Genomic DNA, 13615 nt, shown 5'->3' with positions numbered 1-13615 from the left:
CTTGTGCTAGGTGCACAGGCTTGTGTTGGTTAACTCAAGTTCAACCTTAGATCAGATTCTCTTAAGATGGAGCCTAAACCCAAGATGGAGTTGTTCTGGTCTCTCATATGCAAGTTTTACTTCTATGACGTCACGAGGGGTGGGGCCACCAGCTGTCAGTTGTCCTTTCATTGGCTGTTCTTGTCAGCATTTGATATCAATCTTATGTTGACATCATGAAATAATTTGAAACATCTTTTATTTTCCATTCACTGGCACAGAGAATTCTGTCTGTGTGAGCCTGGTGTTCATTGTTAAAATGTTCTGAAGAATTTGTCAGTGAAGACATTGTGCCTAGCGTTCTTTCTGAGGTTCTTGGTAATGATTAAAACTCTGATTCATCTTGGGTGTTCCTTCTTTGGCTAGTTTTTGTTGTTGTTGTTTGTTGTTTGTTGTTTTGAAGGAATTTCCCCATCTCACCTAAATTATCAAGGTTACTGGCATAAAATTTGGTATAATACCCTCTCATTTAAAATGTATCTTAGGGAGCTGGTGAGATGGCTCAGCAGTTAAGGGCACTGACTGCTCTTCCAGAGGTCCTGAGTTCAATTCCCAGCAACCACATGGTGGCTCACAACCATCTGTAATGGGATCTGATGCCCTCTCCTGGTGTGTCTGAAGACAGCTACAGCGTACTCACATACATGAAATAAATAAATAAATCTTGTTTTAAAAAAAAAAATGTATCTTAGGCCAGACACAGTAGCACATACCTTTAGTCCCAGAACTTGGGAAGCAGAGGCAGGAGGATCTCTGAGTTGGAGACCAGCCTGGTCTACAACGTGAGTTCCATGATAGCTAGAGCCACACAGAGAAACCCTGTCTCCAAAAAACAAACAAATAAAATAAGTCTACAAAAACCCAAAAAACTAAAATATTAAATAAAAATGGCCAATGCTCAAACATGCAATTATATAAAAACCAAATCAGCTAATATTAAAAACATTATTCCATTTTGGTCACATATTAATGAACTAATATTTCCACTTACCAATAAAATATTAATATTTTACACTGCTTTATCAATTAATATTTTATCACTATAAAATGTATAATATAAACTATACTATCTTGGCCACCCCACCCAGCATGTCCTCTAAGAACTGCAGTTCAGATGGAGCCTAAATTGGTTACAACCCAGAGTCACAGAGGAAATCACAGAGGAAACGCTGAGTGCTTAGATTAACACATGAGAAATCAGAACTTAAAGCAGTGATTACAGGAAATTCAGTCTTTCACACACACTCAAAGAGGCTGAGCATGGTGGCACAGGCCTGTAATCTAGGCACTTGGAAGATGAAAACTGGAGAACCAGGAGTTCAATTCATCTTCAGCTACATTAGGAGTTCAAGGTCAGCCTGAGCTACACAAAACCCCACTTTAAAAAACGAACAAAACAAAAACCCAAAAAAACAAAAAAATCAAAACAACCCCCCACATATATGCACACAATTCTATCCTCCCGTCCCTGTTATAGATGTAAACCTTCCAGAGAAATATGGAGACCTTCACCCACACACTCACACACATACAGACACATTCACAGACATATACACACATTCACAGACATACACACTCACACATTCACATACATTCACACAAACACACACACACTTACACATACACACACACATTCACACACTCTTACACACATACACAAACATTCACAGACATACACACACATTCACACACACACTCACACACACATACTCACACACTCACACACACACATACACATGCTCACACAGACACTCACACACAGTTTTTGTAATGTGTATATGTTTTTTTGCCTGCATGCATATTTGTGTACCACAACCACATACATACCTAGTGCCCATGGAGGCCAGAAGGCAACAGGTTCTCTGGAACTGTTGGAACAGATGGTCGTTAACCACCTGGGAGTCAAACCTGGCTCCTCTGCAAGACAGCCAATGCTCTTCTCCACCGTCTGACCTCTCCAACCTGGAAGGCTCTATTTCAATAAGCTAAAAGAAAAGCAAATTAAACCCGAAGACAGTACAGGAAGGAATAAAGATATGAGCAAATACTAATGAGCTTGAAAATGAACTTGCTATAGAGAAAGTTAACAAAGCTAAAGACTGTTTTTATAAATGACTAATAAAACCAGATCTGGTGCTGTATGACTGTGGTACCAGCAAGCAGGAGGTGGAGACAGAGCGTTAGGAAGTTAAAGTTATCCTTGGCTGAAGAACTGAGTGTGAGGATGGCTGAGTAATCTAAGATCTTGAAATAAAAATATACAAAAAGAGAAAGTATGAGCACTATTTAAAAATGATTCATGAGCTGAAAGCCGGCTAGCAAATACTAAGACACATCTAAAGCAAGTCGCTGGTGTGAATGAGAAGAGGCCTCATCGTTGGTCCTAAGATACATTTTTTTCTTTTTTGATGGATAGGAGGCAGGGTTTCTCTGTGTAGCCCCGGCTGCCCTGAAGCTCACTCTATAGACCAGGCTGGCCTCGAACTCAGAGATCCACCTGCCTCTGCCTCTCGAGTGCTGGGATTAAAGGTGTGCGTCACCACTCTGAGCTCTTTGTAGTTCTCTTCAGGCCCCTGGGTTTCTTTCGCTGGGCACAGTGAGTTGAGGGTCATCCTGTGCCTCAGTCCACTTCTTTTTATTCTTGATTAGTGGTGTCCCATCATATGAACACAGTTGCTTCATCCGCTCTCCCACAGGTACCATTTGGCTTGTTTCCAGTTCAGGGTTGTAAGGCGCAAACTATTAAACATTCTTAGAAGATATTTGTGAGGACATTGTGCTTCCTCTTGGGTCACTTGTAGCAGTATAGACCATCTCTGGGGACTCTGGATCCCTGTTAAAGTTTGATACAGGACACAGTATGAGCCATGTGACTCGCTCCTCCGAGAGTGCTTTCCCTGGGACTGGAGCAGCTAGCTTGGTTTAGGAGAAAGACCAGCAGCCCTGGGTCAAACACACCCACATCCATTCTTCCCAATGGGAAAGGCGTTCCTGGAGATGGAGGCTTTTTCTCATCTTCATAATGAGGTGATGACATCACAGGATCTGGCGGATTGATGGCAGGCACAGGTACAGCCACAGCCTCAACGCTGTGCCTCTTTCATGAGGTGTTTCTCTTGCCCGCAGGCCTGAAGCCCCTGGGAGCCTTCAATGTGGATGTGGACTGGGCCTGGGTCACAGCACCCCAGCCAGGGGCACCTTCTGTGCTCAGCTCCCTTCTGCATCGAGACCCCAGCAACAACCAGACCTGGTGAGTGGGACCACCATGTGGAATGGTGAGGACTAGGGTGGTCTCAAAGATGACTGAGGTACAGCCCAGAGAAGGCTGTGATATCCCACCCCATATCCTGGGCAGCATCCATTTCTCTTGATGAATGACACACAGCCAAAGAGAGAAAGCGGGGGGAAGAGGGAGGCCGTGATCCCCAGACCAGCAGCTCACAGAGCCCCTGTCCTCCGCTCACTCAGTTTTTCTTACACTGGGTCAGGGGAGAGAACCTTAAATGATACTTTAAAATGAAGTCCATCAGGGGGCTTTACTGACTTACGTTCTCAACACAGGAAAGTTGAAGAGTGACAATAAATAAATGAATGAGTGAATGAATGGATGGATGGAGACTATGAGGTTCAGCCATTGAAGTTAAGAGTGCAGTGTTCTGGGGCTCATGGCTCAGAGGCACCTCACTGAGCAAGTTTAATGAGGTGTGAGCCTGAGCCTCAGTTTCTGCCCCGGGACAGGTGATTTGTGAAACTCACAGGGTTGCTGTGAGACCATTTGAGAAAATGGACCCAAAGGGCTTTCTTCACATGGGATCTGGCCAAACTGAACTGTGAGAAACACTGCCTTGTGTCTTGAAACTCATCCGTATCCACCCTCTGGCTGAGCAAGACCTGTCAGATCTGAGGGCTGTGCTGGTGACACACAGGAGTGTGTGGGAGTGTGTTGGTGTCGTTGCCTTGGGGAGCAGCGTGGCCGTGACTGGTGGGTCAGGGATGCACAGTGGCCTTTGGTTCAGTAGTTGTATCCCAGGCACCAGCTCTAGAGCAATGTGCAGGCCCATGCAAAAGAAAAACCAAATGTGGTGCTTGGAATTGAACCCAGGATCTTACACATTCTCAGTATACGCTCTGTGCCAGGATCCCTGCCCCAGGCATATAGATGATGAAGAAGATGATGATGGTGGTGATGGTTATGATGATGGTGGTGGTGGTGGTTGATGATGATGATGGTGTGTGTGTGTGTGTGATGTTGACAATTGAACCAAAGGCCTCAAGAATGCTAAGCACACTCTAGTAGTGAGCTTCATTTCTAGCCCTGATATGAAGACATTGGCAGTGCTTGTAACACGAAAGACAAAAAAAAAAAAAAAAAAAAAAAAAAATTGTGGTTACATGCAATCAAAAAATCAAAATCAGGTCAAATCAGCGAGTGGAAGTCACATTCTGTTCAGCCTGGAAATGTGAGATGATGCCCGAGCATGTGGCCAACCCCTCTGGCACTTCTACTCCAGAGCCAGAGGGATTTATTTGATCAGCCTTATAAAGGGAGGTTGGGTTTACATTTTGTTTTCCAAGTTGTTTGCACTACATGAAAGGGTTTTAGTCAAGTTACCTGTGGCCGTCTCCTGCCTTGTTATCTTCGCCCCAGTGAGCCCCTTACCAGCCCTTGGCTCACAGTCTTACCGTCCCCTCCCTTAGAGGCCCAAGACGGAGAAGGACTGTTTGTGTTTAAAGCTCTCAATGAAAAGGGTGCTGGGAGTTGTCAAGAGATGGAAACCTAGTGGGGCTCAGGAACACCTCCCTGAACACCTGCTAAGGCGGAGGGGCTTGGGGGTTTGCACTGTCAGCAGGAGGATGTAGTGGAGACAGTTCGGGGGTTTCTGGGCTTCGCGCAGGGGGCAGGAAATGCACTAATTGATTGGCCCAGCTCACCATAGAGAGAGGAACAAGCTGATAGCTGCTCTCATCCCCAGGGTGAGGGTACTAGGGACCTCATAATTCCTGTACTTTCTGAATTATGGAGGATTAAGTAAAAATGCCACCTGGGAGAAGGCAGGAGATGGATGAGATGTCCTGGAGCTGCACCCAGTCCAGAGTGGAACGGGGAACCTGGGGCTGTCAGTAAACGGCAGCCTCTGTCATAGCTTGTTCTCTGTCGTTGCTGGTCCTCGGTCACAGCTGGTCCTGGGTCATAGCTGGTCAGTCTGTGCTTAGCTGCTTTGCTAATCACTAAGTCAGCAAACCTGGAGGCTGCCAGCGATAAACGGGTCGGGAGCAGCAGGCTGGGCCTTAGGCCACAGAATTGCACACTTGAAATATGGATGACCACCTTGGGGATATGCAGTGTGCAGTCTGCATAGCTACACATGGTGGTCTCCTGAGAGCTCATAGCCAAGGTGGGAACAAAGGCTGGGCATGGGAGTGGGAATCCAGTAGTTAGGTCTACTGGAGGATTTGACGGAGACAGGTTGTACCTTCCTTTGGGAAGGTTCCTGCAGAGCTGGTGCCTTGGAAGGCTGCTCTGCAGGAGAAGGGAGTAGCAGGCTCCTCAGGAGGAGGAAACAGGCGGGGCAAAGGGCTGTTCCAGGTGCTCCAGGAAGGAGCATGGTTCTGAGCACATCTACATGGTTGGGAGCAGGAACAAAGGTACTGGGCCAGGGCCGAGACAGCCTGGGGAGAGAGGCAGAGTTACTGAACAGTGACCTAATTTGGGAACTCAGGCACACCTTGGTCCTCTACCCCTCTGTCCAACACCCCAGATCAAGCCCTCAGCCGTTGCCTGTATGGTCATGCATGTCATTCATTCAACAAATGTTTGCTGAGCCTTTATACTGTGCTAGGAGGTGTTCTAGGCCTCGGGGATTGCGTGATAGACCAAGTAGACAAGACTGTTGGGGAACTCGCTTAAGGAAGCAAGCTACTGTCTGGTGGTGGCAAGTTCTGAGAAGGAAAGCATCAGGGCGGGGTAACTAGAGCGTGAGGTGGGGCCACTTGGAGAAAGCAGTAGGCGTGGGTGGCAGTTATGCAGAGTACAGGATGTCGATGAGCCAGTTTTAGGGAGTGCAAGGTCAGGCTTCCAGGCAGAAAGGACAGCTGGCCAGAGGGCCTGAGGCTAGGAAGGACCAGGACCTAAAGTTGTTAAAGGCCCCAGCATACATCTGCAGGTCTGTCTCCGGGTGAGCAGGGCAGGCTGGAGGGGTAGCAATGGGGTCAGATCCTGCCTGGCCTATGGCTGTGATGATAGCTTTAAGAAAGACAGCGAGAGGTTAGGTGTGGGTCGGTGGCAGAGCACTTGCCTGGCCTGAGGTGTGATCCTCAGCACCACCAAAAAGAAAACAGAAAGAAAGATGCCTGGTCTTTATTCTGAGTTGGGTGGGGTGGCACAGCCCTTCAATCCCAGCTCTCAGGAGGCAGAGACAGGCAGAGTTTGAGGCCAGCCTGGTCTACAGAGGAGTTCCAGGACAGCCAGGGCTACATGGAGAAATTTTATCTTGACAAAACAAAGAAGAGTGTCTAGTGGTAAGAGCTGAGGAAGCAGAGACAGGGCCCCATGTCTGTCCCTCCTCCTGTGCTATCTTGTCTTCTAGTCCCCCACAGCCACATCATGACCTTTCAAAAGCACAGACTACTCATGTATCGTGTGCTTCCCCTTTACAAAGCTCTCCATAGCTTCCTGTCACCACGAAGGCCTTGGTCTTGGCTCACTGTTGCCAAGGCGGTCTTCAGATCCTCTTACTTACTACTCTGCAAACCCAGACACAGGTGCTCAGCCTCCCTGAGTCTCAGGCCAGCCAAGCCCCAGGCCCCAGGCCCCATGGAGCAGTATGGATAGTTTAAGATGACCCTGTCCTCTGCCACCTTCTTGGATTTGAGGTGGGAGACAAGAACTTCACAGTAGGATTGACATCTCCTCAGGCTGTCTTCATCAGCTCCCCCAAAACCTCTAGTTCCTAGTCAGGAAATGCTAAGGACAGATGAGTGAAATGTTCCAGTCAGCTTTGCCCTTCAAGGGACTGGCAGTATGGCTGGTGACTTCCTGGTTCCCCCATTCCATCCCACAGGACAGGAGTCTTTTCTAACCACCAAAAGTGCTCCAAATTGTCAGGCAGGCAGACAGGGGTTACATTTAACTGTTTCCCTGCCTGGAGCCATGGAGAAGTAGAGGCCGACTATGTGCCTTCCCTGTAATGCTGAGTTACAGGCCTGGGCTAGAAAGCTGTCCGTCATACCCATGTCTGGGCCTCGTCCTCAGGCAGGAATATGAAAACTGGGCCTGGGGAGGCAGGGAAGGGAAAGGAACTGTCAGCCAGCTTGTCTTTGCTGTCTCCTCACCCTCTCAGCCTCCTGGTAGCCAGACGCAGCGCCAACAGGAATTCAGCGGCCCTGTATCGATGTGCTATATCCATCATTCCAGATGAACTTGCTTGTCAGCCAGTGGGTAAGCCAGCCCCACCTCCATAGCATGCTCCCCAGGACGCCGCTTAGGAACCTTACATAATCTCAGCTCAAATTATTCCAATCCCAGTCCTGCCTGATCCAGCCCAACCACTTCTGGCCCCCAGTCCCATAGTGAACCTTGAACCCCAGTGCCCAGGGTCATGCTACCCACCACAGCCCAGCCTGCCTCTCCCGTTACAGTCCTAATGACAGATCTAGAGTTAACATTCCCTGGTTGCTCACCATGTGCCTGGCACTATGTTAATAGGTTCATGTTTTGTTGTGTCTCTGTGTGTTCACGGGCATGTGTTCAAGGCTGACATTGGGAGTCTTCCTGGATCTCTCTTCCCAGATACACATTCAGGTCCATGTCCAGCAGCCAGTCCCATGGCCTTAACTCAGAGCTCACAGGCACCTACCGCCCCCAATCCATACACCAGGAGCCCCTTGAGAAGCCCCAGGTGGCAGTCATTTCTGAATCCCCATCCCTGGTTGTCAAGGCTGGGCAGTGGGGTCTTTGTTGAGATGGTAAAGGGGTTTGGGACAGAGACTGCATCCTGGCATACCCAAGCTTCTCAGGTCCATGGGACCTCCAACTTTAGCTTCTTGAGGCTGATGACATCAGCATCCCTGTGGCCCTGACCTTGGCTTGATGGTGGGCTCCCAGAAACCCCTTCATCCTTCCCTGCTTTAACTGTTTCAGAGCACATCTGTATGCCAAAGGGCAGGTACCAGGGAGTGATGTTGGTCGGGAACCACAATGGTGTTTTGGTGAGTAGATAGGCAGGAGGACAAAGGACCCTGGGAGGCTGGTGCTGGCTCCTGTGGGTGATGATGGTGTGGCCAATCCTATTGCTATGCTGCCGTCTATCTGTGCTCTGACCGGCTATAGTGATGCCAAGTCTGACCCAGCCAGAGCCCACTGACTGCATTTTCGACTCTAGCACCTGACGCCTAACCCCGAGGAGTAAGGCTTCTCTGTCCTCTAACTGGCTGAACCACTGTGTTCTGGAATCAGGGTGACAGTGGCTGTGACTAGGAAGTATGGGCTGACCCCGCCCGCCTGCCTGCTCCTTTCCTTCTCCCTCTCTCCAGGTATGCATTCAGGTACAGTCCCGGAAGTCCCGCAGCCTCAACTCAGAGCTCACTGGTGCCTGCAGCCTACTCACCCCCAGCTTGGCCCTGCAAGCCCAAGCCTACTTCTCTGACCTTGGTAAGGATTGGAGATTCTCTGGCCTTGGATCAGAGAAAAAGAAGATCCAAGGAGAAACACCAGATCACAAACAGAAGCAGACAGACACTTGCTTTAGAATGGGACAAGCAAGCTCAGGGTCCTTGTCAGGGAAGAGTTAATGACCCTTGTCCTGGGCAGGCAGCGGTGCATGGAGGCTTCTTCTGACTCTGTGTCTTGTCTGTATGTTTCTTAAAGAAGGATTTCTGGATCCAGATGCACATGTGGACTCTGGTGACTACTACAGAAGCAAAGGAAGCAGCACAGGGGAGGAGATGAAGTCAGCCAGGAGACGCCGGACAGTGGAGGAGGAAGATGAGGAGGAAGCTGGTGAGAAGAGGCAGATTAGGGGGCCTCCATAATGAACTCCCAGGCTAATGGCCTCTGGAATCAAGGTGTATTCAGATCTAGAAGATGGGGAACAGTGGCCAGGTCCTATAGGCATGGCAAGTCCCAGACCTGTCTCCTCAATTAAAGAAAAAAATGTGTGTGTTTGTTCGCTATGTGTAGGGGTGTGTTCGTGCACATGTGTGCCAACCACGCTCACATGTGGAGGTTAAAGGACAACTTGCAGGTGTCAGTTCGAGCCCTCTACTGTGTACGTTTCAGGGAATCAAACTCAGGTCATCAGGCTTGGCAGCAGGCTCCTTTACCAGCTGAGCCTGCTTAGAGGTGGGGAAACTGAGGCCACGGAAATGGGAGTGATTCCCATAGTAGTGAGAACCAGGTTCTAGATCTCTCTTTGCCTTTAAGGTAAGGACGGTGTGTTACACACCAGAGATCCCAGCACTCAGGAGGCAGAGACAGGTGGATCTCTGTGAGTCTGAAGTCAGCCTGGTCTACAGAGCTAGCTTTAGGACAGCTAGGGATACAGGGTTTTGGGGTATGGGGTGGGGTGGGGATAACTCCATTTTCCCTGGCTTCTTCCTTGAACTGAACCACAGATGGGGCATCTGAGTATTTTGTGTGTGTGTGTGTGTGTGTGTGTGTGTGTGTGTGTGTGTTGGGGGGGGGGTGCCTTACAGGGCAGAACATGCTGCTCTTACTCCTGCCTGGAATCTCACACCCACGCCTACCTGTTCCTTCATCCTGACCAGGCACTGAGATCGCTATTGTTCTGGATGGCTCAGGAAGCATTGATCCCCCAGACTTCCAGAAGGCCAAAAATTTCATCTCTAACATGATGAGGAACTTCTATGAGAAGTGTTTTGAGGTGGGCTTCCTTGAGGGCTGGGCTCACCTTTGCACACATCTGTGTTTAAGTACCAGCTTCAGAGAAGCCACCCTTCGTTTGCTTGTAGCTCTTCAGGTATTTGAGCTGAGCTCAGCTGGGTGACTCTTGTGTCAGTTTTGCCTGGAGTTATCATGCTGCTATAGGTATCTGCTTGCTTGACTAGGGATGGATGGCCTGAGATGTCCCTACTCATTTGTGGTAGTCATGAACGCTTCAGTGTCCCAATACGTATAGTTGTTAATATCCCACTGGCCAAAGAAAGTGGCATACTGAATGTATAGTCAATATAGAGAGGTCTTCATGGGGACACAGATTCAGGGAGAAACTGCTCTGCCAGTGCTTGCCTGACTGGAGACTTCCCTACGCGTTAACGTCTTGTTGTGTCCAGGGACATCAGAGTAGACAAGTGCTTGCTTCCTGTGTTTCTGGGGCGGGGTGTCTATAGTACAGTCCAATAACCCCCTCCACCTCCCTCTGCTCTCCAGTGCAGCTTTGCCCTAGTGCAGTATGGGGCGGTGATCCAGACTGAGTTTGATCTTCAAGACAGCCGGGACATTAATGCCTCCCTTGCCAAAGTTCAGAGCATCGTGCAAGTGAAGGAAGTCACTAAGACCGCCTCAGCCATGCAGCATGTCCTGTGAGTCCGATGCTTCTGAGAGGCTCCGTGGCACAGTATCTGGAAGGATGGCTGGGTGGAACTGTGGGAGGAGGAGGTTAGGGTGCTGAGAAGGGCTGTGGCGATGACACCCCAGAACTGTCTTTCTGTAATTCCCTTAAGGTCTGCCTGCTATTAGATGCCCAGGAGTGCCTAGGAGAAGGCTGCTGGGCTCAGATCCTGGCTGTTCCTGTGTGATCTTGGACAAATTACTTAACCTTCTGTGCTTTGTTTCCTCAGTTCTAACATGAAAATAACACAAATTGTTGCTTCTTAGGATTTTGTGAGGATTAAGTAGTTAAACTATATACTGTACTTATAGTAGTGCCTGGTGTGTAGGAACCATTGAAACTAAGCAAGGTGACATATATCTCCAATGCCAGCACTCAGGAGGCCTGGGAAGTTGTGCCTCAAACCCCAAAAGTGAATTTGAAGACAGACTGATCTACATAGTCAGCTCCAGGACAGCCAAGGCTACAGAGAGACCCTGCCTAAACAAAACAAAACAAAGCAAAACAAATAAAACAAAAGCCAAAACAAACAAACAAAACCCCACAAAACAAAACAAACAAAAAACCCCAGAAAGTACAATTTTTTTTTTTGTATAGAAGTAAAATAAAAAAGTTAAATATTGCCTTTCTTTTAACCTAAAATTCCATACTGGGTACACATCAATGGGGCAGACGCAGTGCTCTTACAACAGGGGCAGATGAGGAGTAAGTGGCTTATGCCTTGCTGTGTGATGTAAATCCAGCCTCTTCTGGGCCGTTGTTCAGGGAGAAATTACTCTGCCCTGCCAGCACCAGACTGACTGGAGACTTCCCTTTGCATTAGGGTCTCCTTGTGTTCTGGACCTCAGAGTAGACAAGTGCGCTCTTCCTGTGTTCCTAAGGCGGGGGCTCCTTAACTCTCCAATTGTAGCTGATCAATGAATAAAACCTCACCCAGAGCCCAGACAACCCTTTGGACAATTGTCTCCATTCTCTCTCCCATTAAGAGACAATATCTTCACTCCAAGCGGAGGCTCCAGAAAGAAAGCATTGAAGGTCATGGTGGTGCTCACTGACGGTGACATATTTGGGGACCCTCTCAACCTTACAACTGTCATCAACTCCTCAAAGATGCAGGGTGTTGTGCGCTTTGCCATTGGGGTAAGCGCTAAGAGCCGGGAGGCAAACCTGACTCTGTACAGATTGAGTAAGGGGGCAACCCAGTGGAAGCTTCTGGAAGCAGTGTTTCTAAACCCTCTCTATTCACAGTTACTCCTCTTCTCCTGGCCACCTGCTCTTACATGTTCCCCTCCTTGTTGGGCCCTACAGAAGGCTCATCCCGAGGTGGGCATAGCTCATAGGCTGAACAGGATGGGGAGAGCCTGTGTGAAGGTTCCTTAGGGAGACTCCTGAGCTGAGTTCTGGTAGCCATGGGTGTCTGGCCTAATACACAGGGGAGGATCATCAGGTTTTGTAGGCGGAGAGGGGATGCTGAGGAGATCCAGGTGTGTCAGGAACACACGGCCAAAAAAGGAGCTTGTTGGGCGTGAAGGACAATGAGCAGGAAGGAGGAAGGAGACAGTGACGGATCACTCACTGACTGGGGTCTTCACACAGGTGGGCGATGCGTTCGAGAAGACGAAAGCTTACAGAGAACTGAAGCTGATTGCCTCGGACCCCAAAGAGGCCCACACTTTCAAAGTGACTAACTACTCAGCCTTGGATGGGCTGCTGAGCAAGCTGCAACAGAGAATCATCCACATGGAAGGTGGGGGCTCCCGTGGGCCTTGTGAGAACATCCCAGTGCTCAGCAGGACACCCTCCTCCAGACCAACTCTCCCGGACTCCGACCACCTCCCCGAGACACAGCTATTAATCTCTAAAATGGCAATGGCACCCCTAGTCCTCTTGAATCTATGAAACTCTGTTGAGCTGGTGGTAGAGAAGCAAGTAAGACCAGATCAGAGTCCCAACAGGAACTTACAGATATGAGGAGACAGAGGCCAGAAAGACAACCGGAACTGCCCAGGCCCAGCCAGCCAGTACTTACTTAAGCACAACCCAGATCTCTGTTCTCAGCTCAGTGTACTGTTCCACCAAATAGCTATCCCTTTGGGGGCCTGGTCCAGACGGCCCCTCCTAGACATACCTCACCCTGACAATCGACACAGCACGTTTCACCAGATTCCTTGGCTTCCAGGCACAGTTGGAGACGCCCTTCAATATCAACTCGCACAGACTGGCTTCAGTGCCCAGATCCTGGACAAGGTTTGTGGCCCACTCGGCACCGGCAGGATCCCCAAGATCTGCCACCAGGGAATGAGGGGCTCCTGGTTCATAGTTTCCCGGTGGGAGTGTCTCTGGAGGAGCCAGTTTAGAAACAAGAGAAACTATCCACTAGCTTCCCCTCTCTGGACACTGAGATGGACAAGAGAATAGTGGTTTATTATAGGAGGTTACCTTGTGTGCTTAAAGGATTGGGATATTCTCTTAGCTGTAAGAACTGAGATTGGGCCTTGGTAGCAAGCCCACCGAAGTGTGTCAGGAAAACAGGGAGTTTGATAAAGCTGAAACTTGTCCAGCGTGTGGGAGAAGAGGAAGCTGAGGAGGAAGAAGGGAGGTAACAGATGGAGCACTCACTAACTAGGGCCTCTGTGCAGGTGAGAGCTGAATCCAGTTACACCAATGCCATCTGCACACACACACACACACACACACACACACACACACACACACACACGTCCCAACAGGCACATGCTGCAGAATACAGCACCTTCACACAACACAGGGGACCAAGGCAGAGGTCAGGAGCACCGTCTTATTCCATCGTATGCTCAAAAAATGCTCACTATCTGGGTCCCAAGGTTCCTTCTGGAGCTTGGGTTACTCACCTGACTCATGAGAACAGAGCAGAAAATCCAATATTTGCCAACCCATCTTCCTTCCTGGCCGCTGAAGATCCTCCTTGTCCAGGAAGTTTTGCTTCTCTGGTCCCTGGGTCCCTCCCGCTCATTTGGTGCCCTCTGGGT

General features: G+C 49.2%; 1 protein-coding gene across 1 annotated transcript in view; it reads left to right on the top strand.

Moving 5' to 3' along the window:
• The window catches only part of Itgae (integrin subunit alpha E), a 55344-nt gene that overhangs the window by 9172 nt on the left and 32557 nt on the right, over nt 1–13615 (top strand). The window contains exons 2-11 of the mRNA XM_076936364.1: nt 3166–3289; nt 7380–7477; nt 8180–8247; nt 8572–8689; nt 8906–9037; nt 9805–9920; nt 10427–10578; nt 11594–11747; nt 12204–12354; nt 12787–12854. Coding sequence (XP_076792479.1) covers nt 3166–3289; nt 7380–7477; nt 8180–8247; nt 8572–8689; nt 8906–9037; nt 9805–9920; nt 10427–10578; nt 11594–11747; nt 12204–12354; nt 12787–12854 — 1181 coding nt within the window. The remainder of the gene's footprint in view (nt 1–3165; nt 3290–7379; nt 7478–8179; nt 8248–8571; nt 8690–8905; nt 9038–9804; nt 9921–10426; nt 10579–11593; nt 11748–12203; nt 12355–12786; nt 12855–13615) is intronic.

The sequence above is a fragment of the Arvicanthis niloticus genome, chromosome 6, assembly GCF_011762505.2.
Source record: "Arvicanthis niloticus isolate mArvNil1 chromosome 6, mArvNil1.pat.X, whole genome shotgun sequence".
NCBI lineage: Eukaryota > Metazoa > Chordata > Mammalia > Rodentia > Muridae > Arvicanthis > Arvicanthis niloticus.
This window is presented reverse-complemented; position numbering and strand designations above follow the sequence as displayed.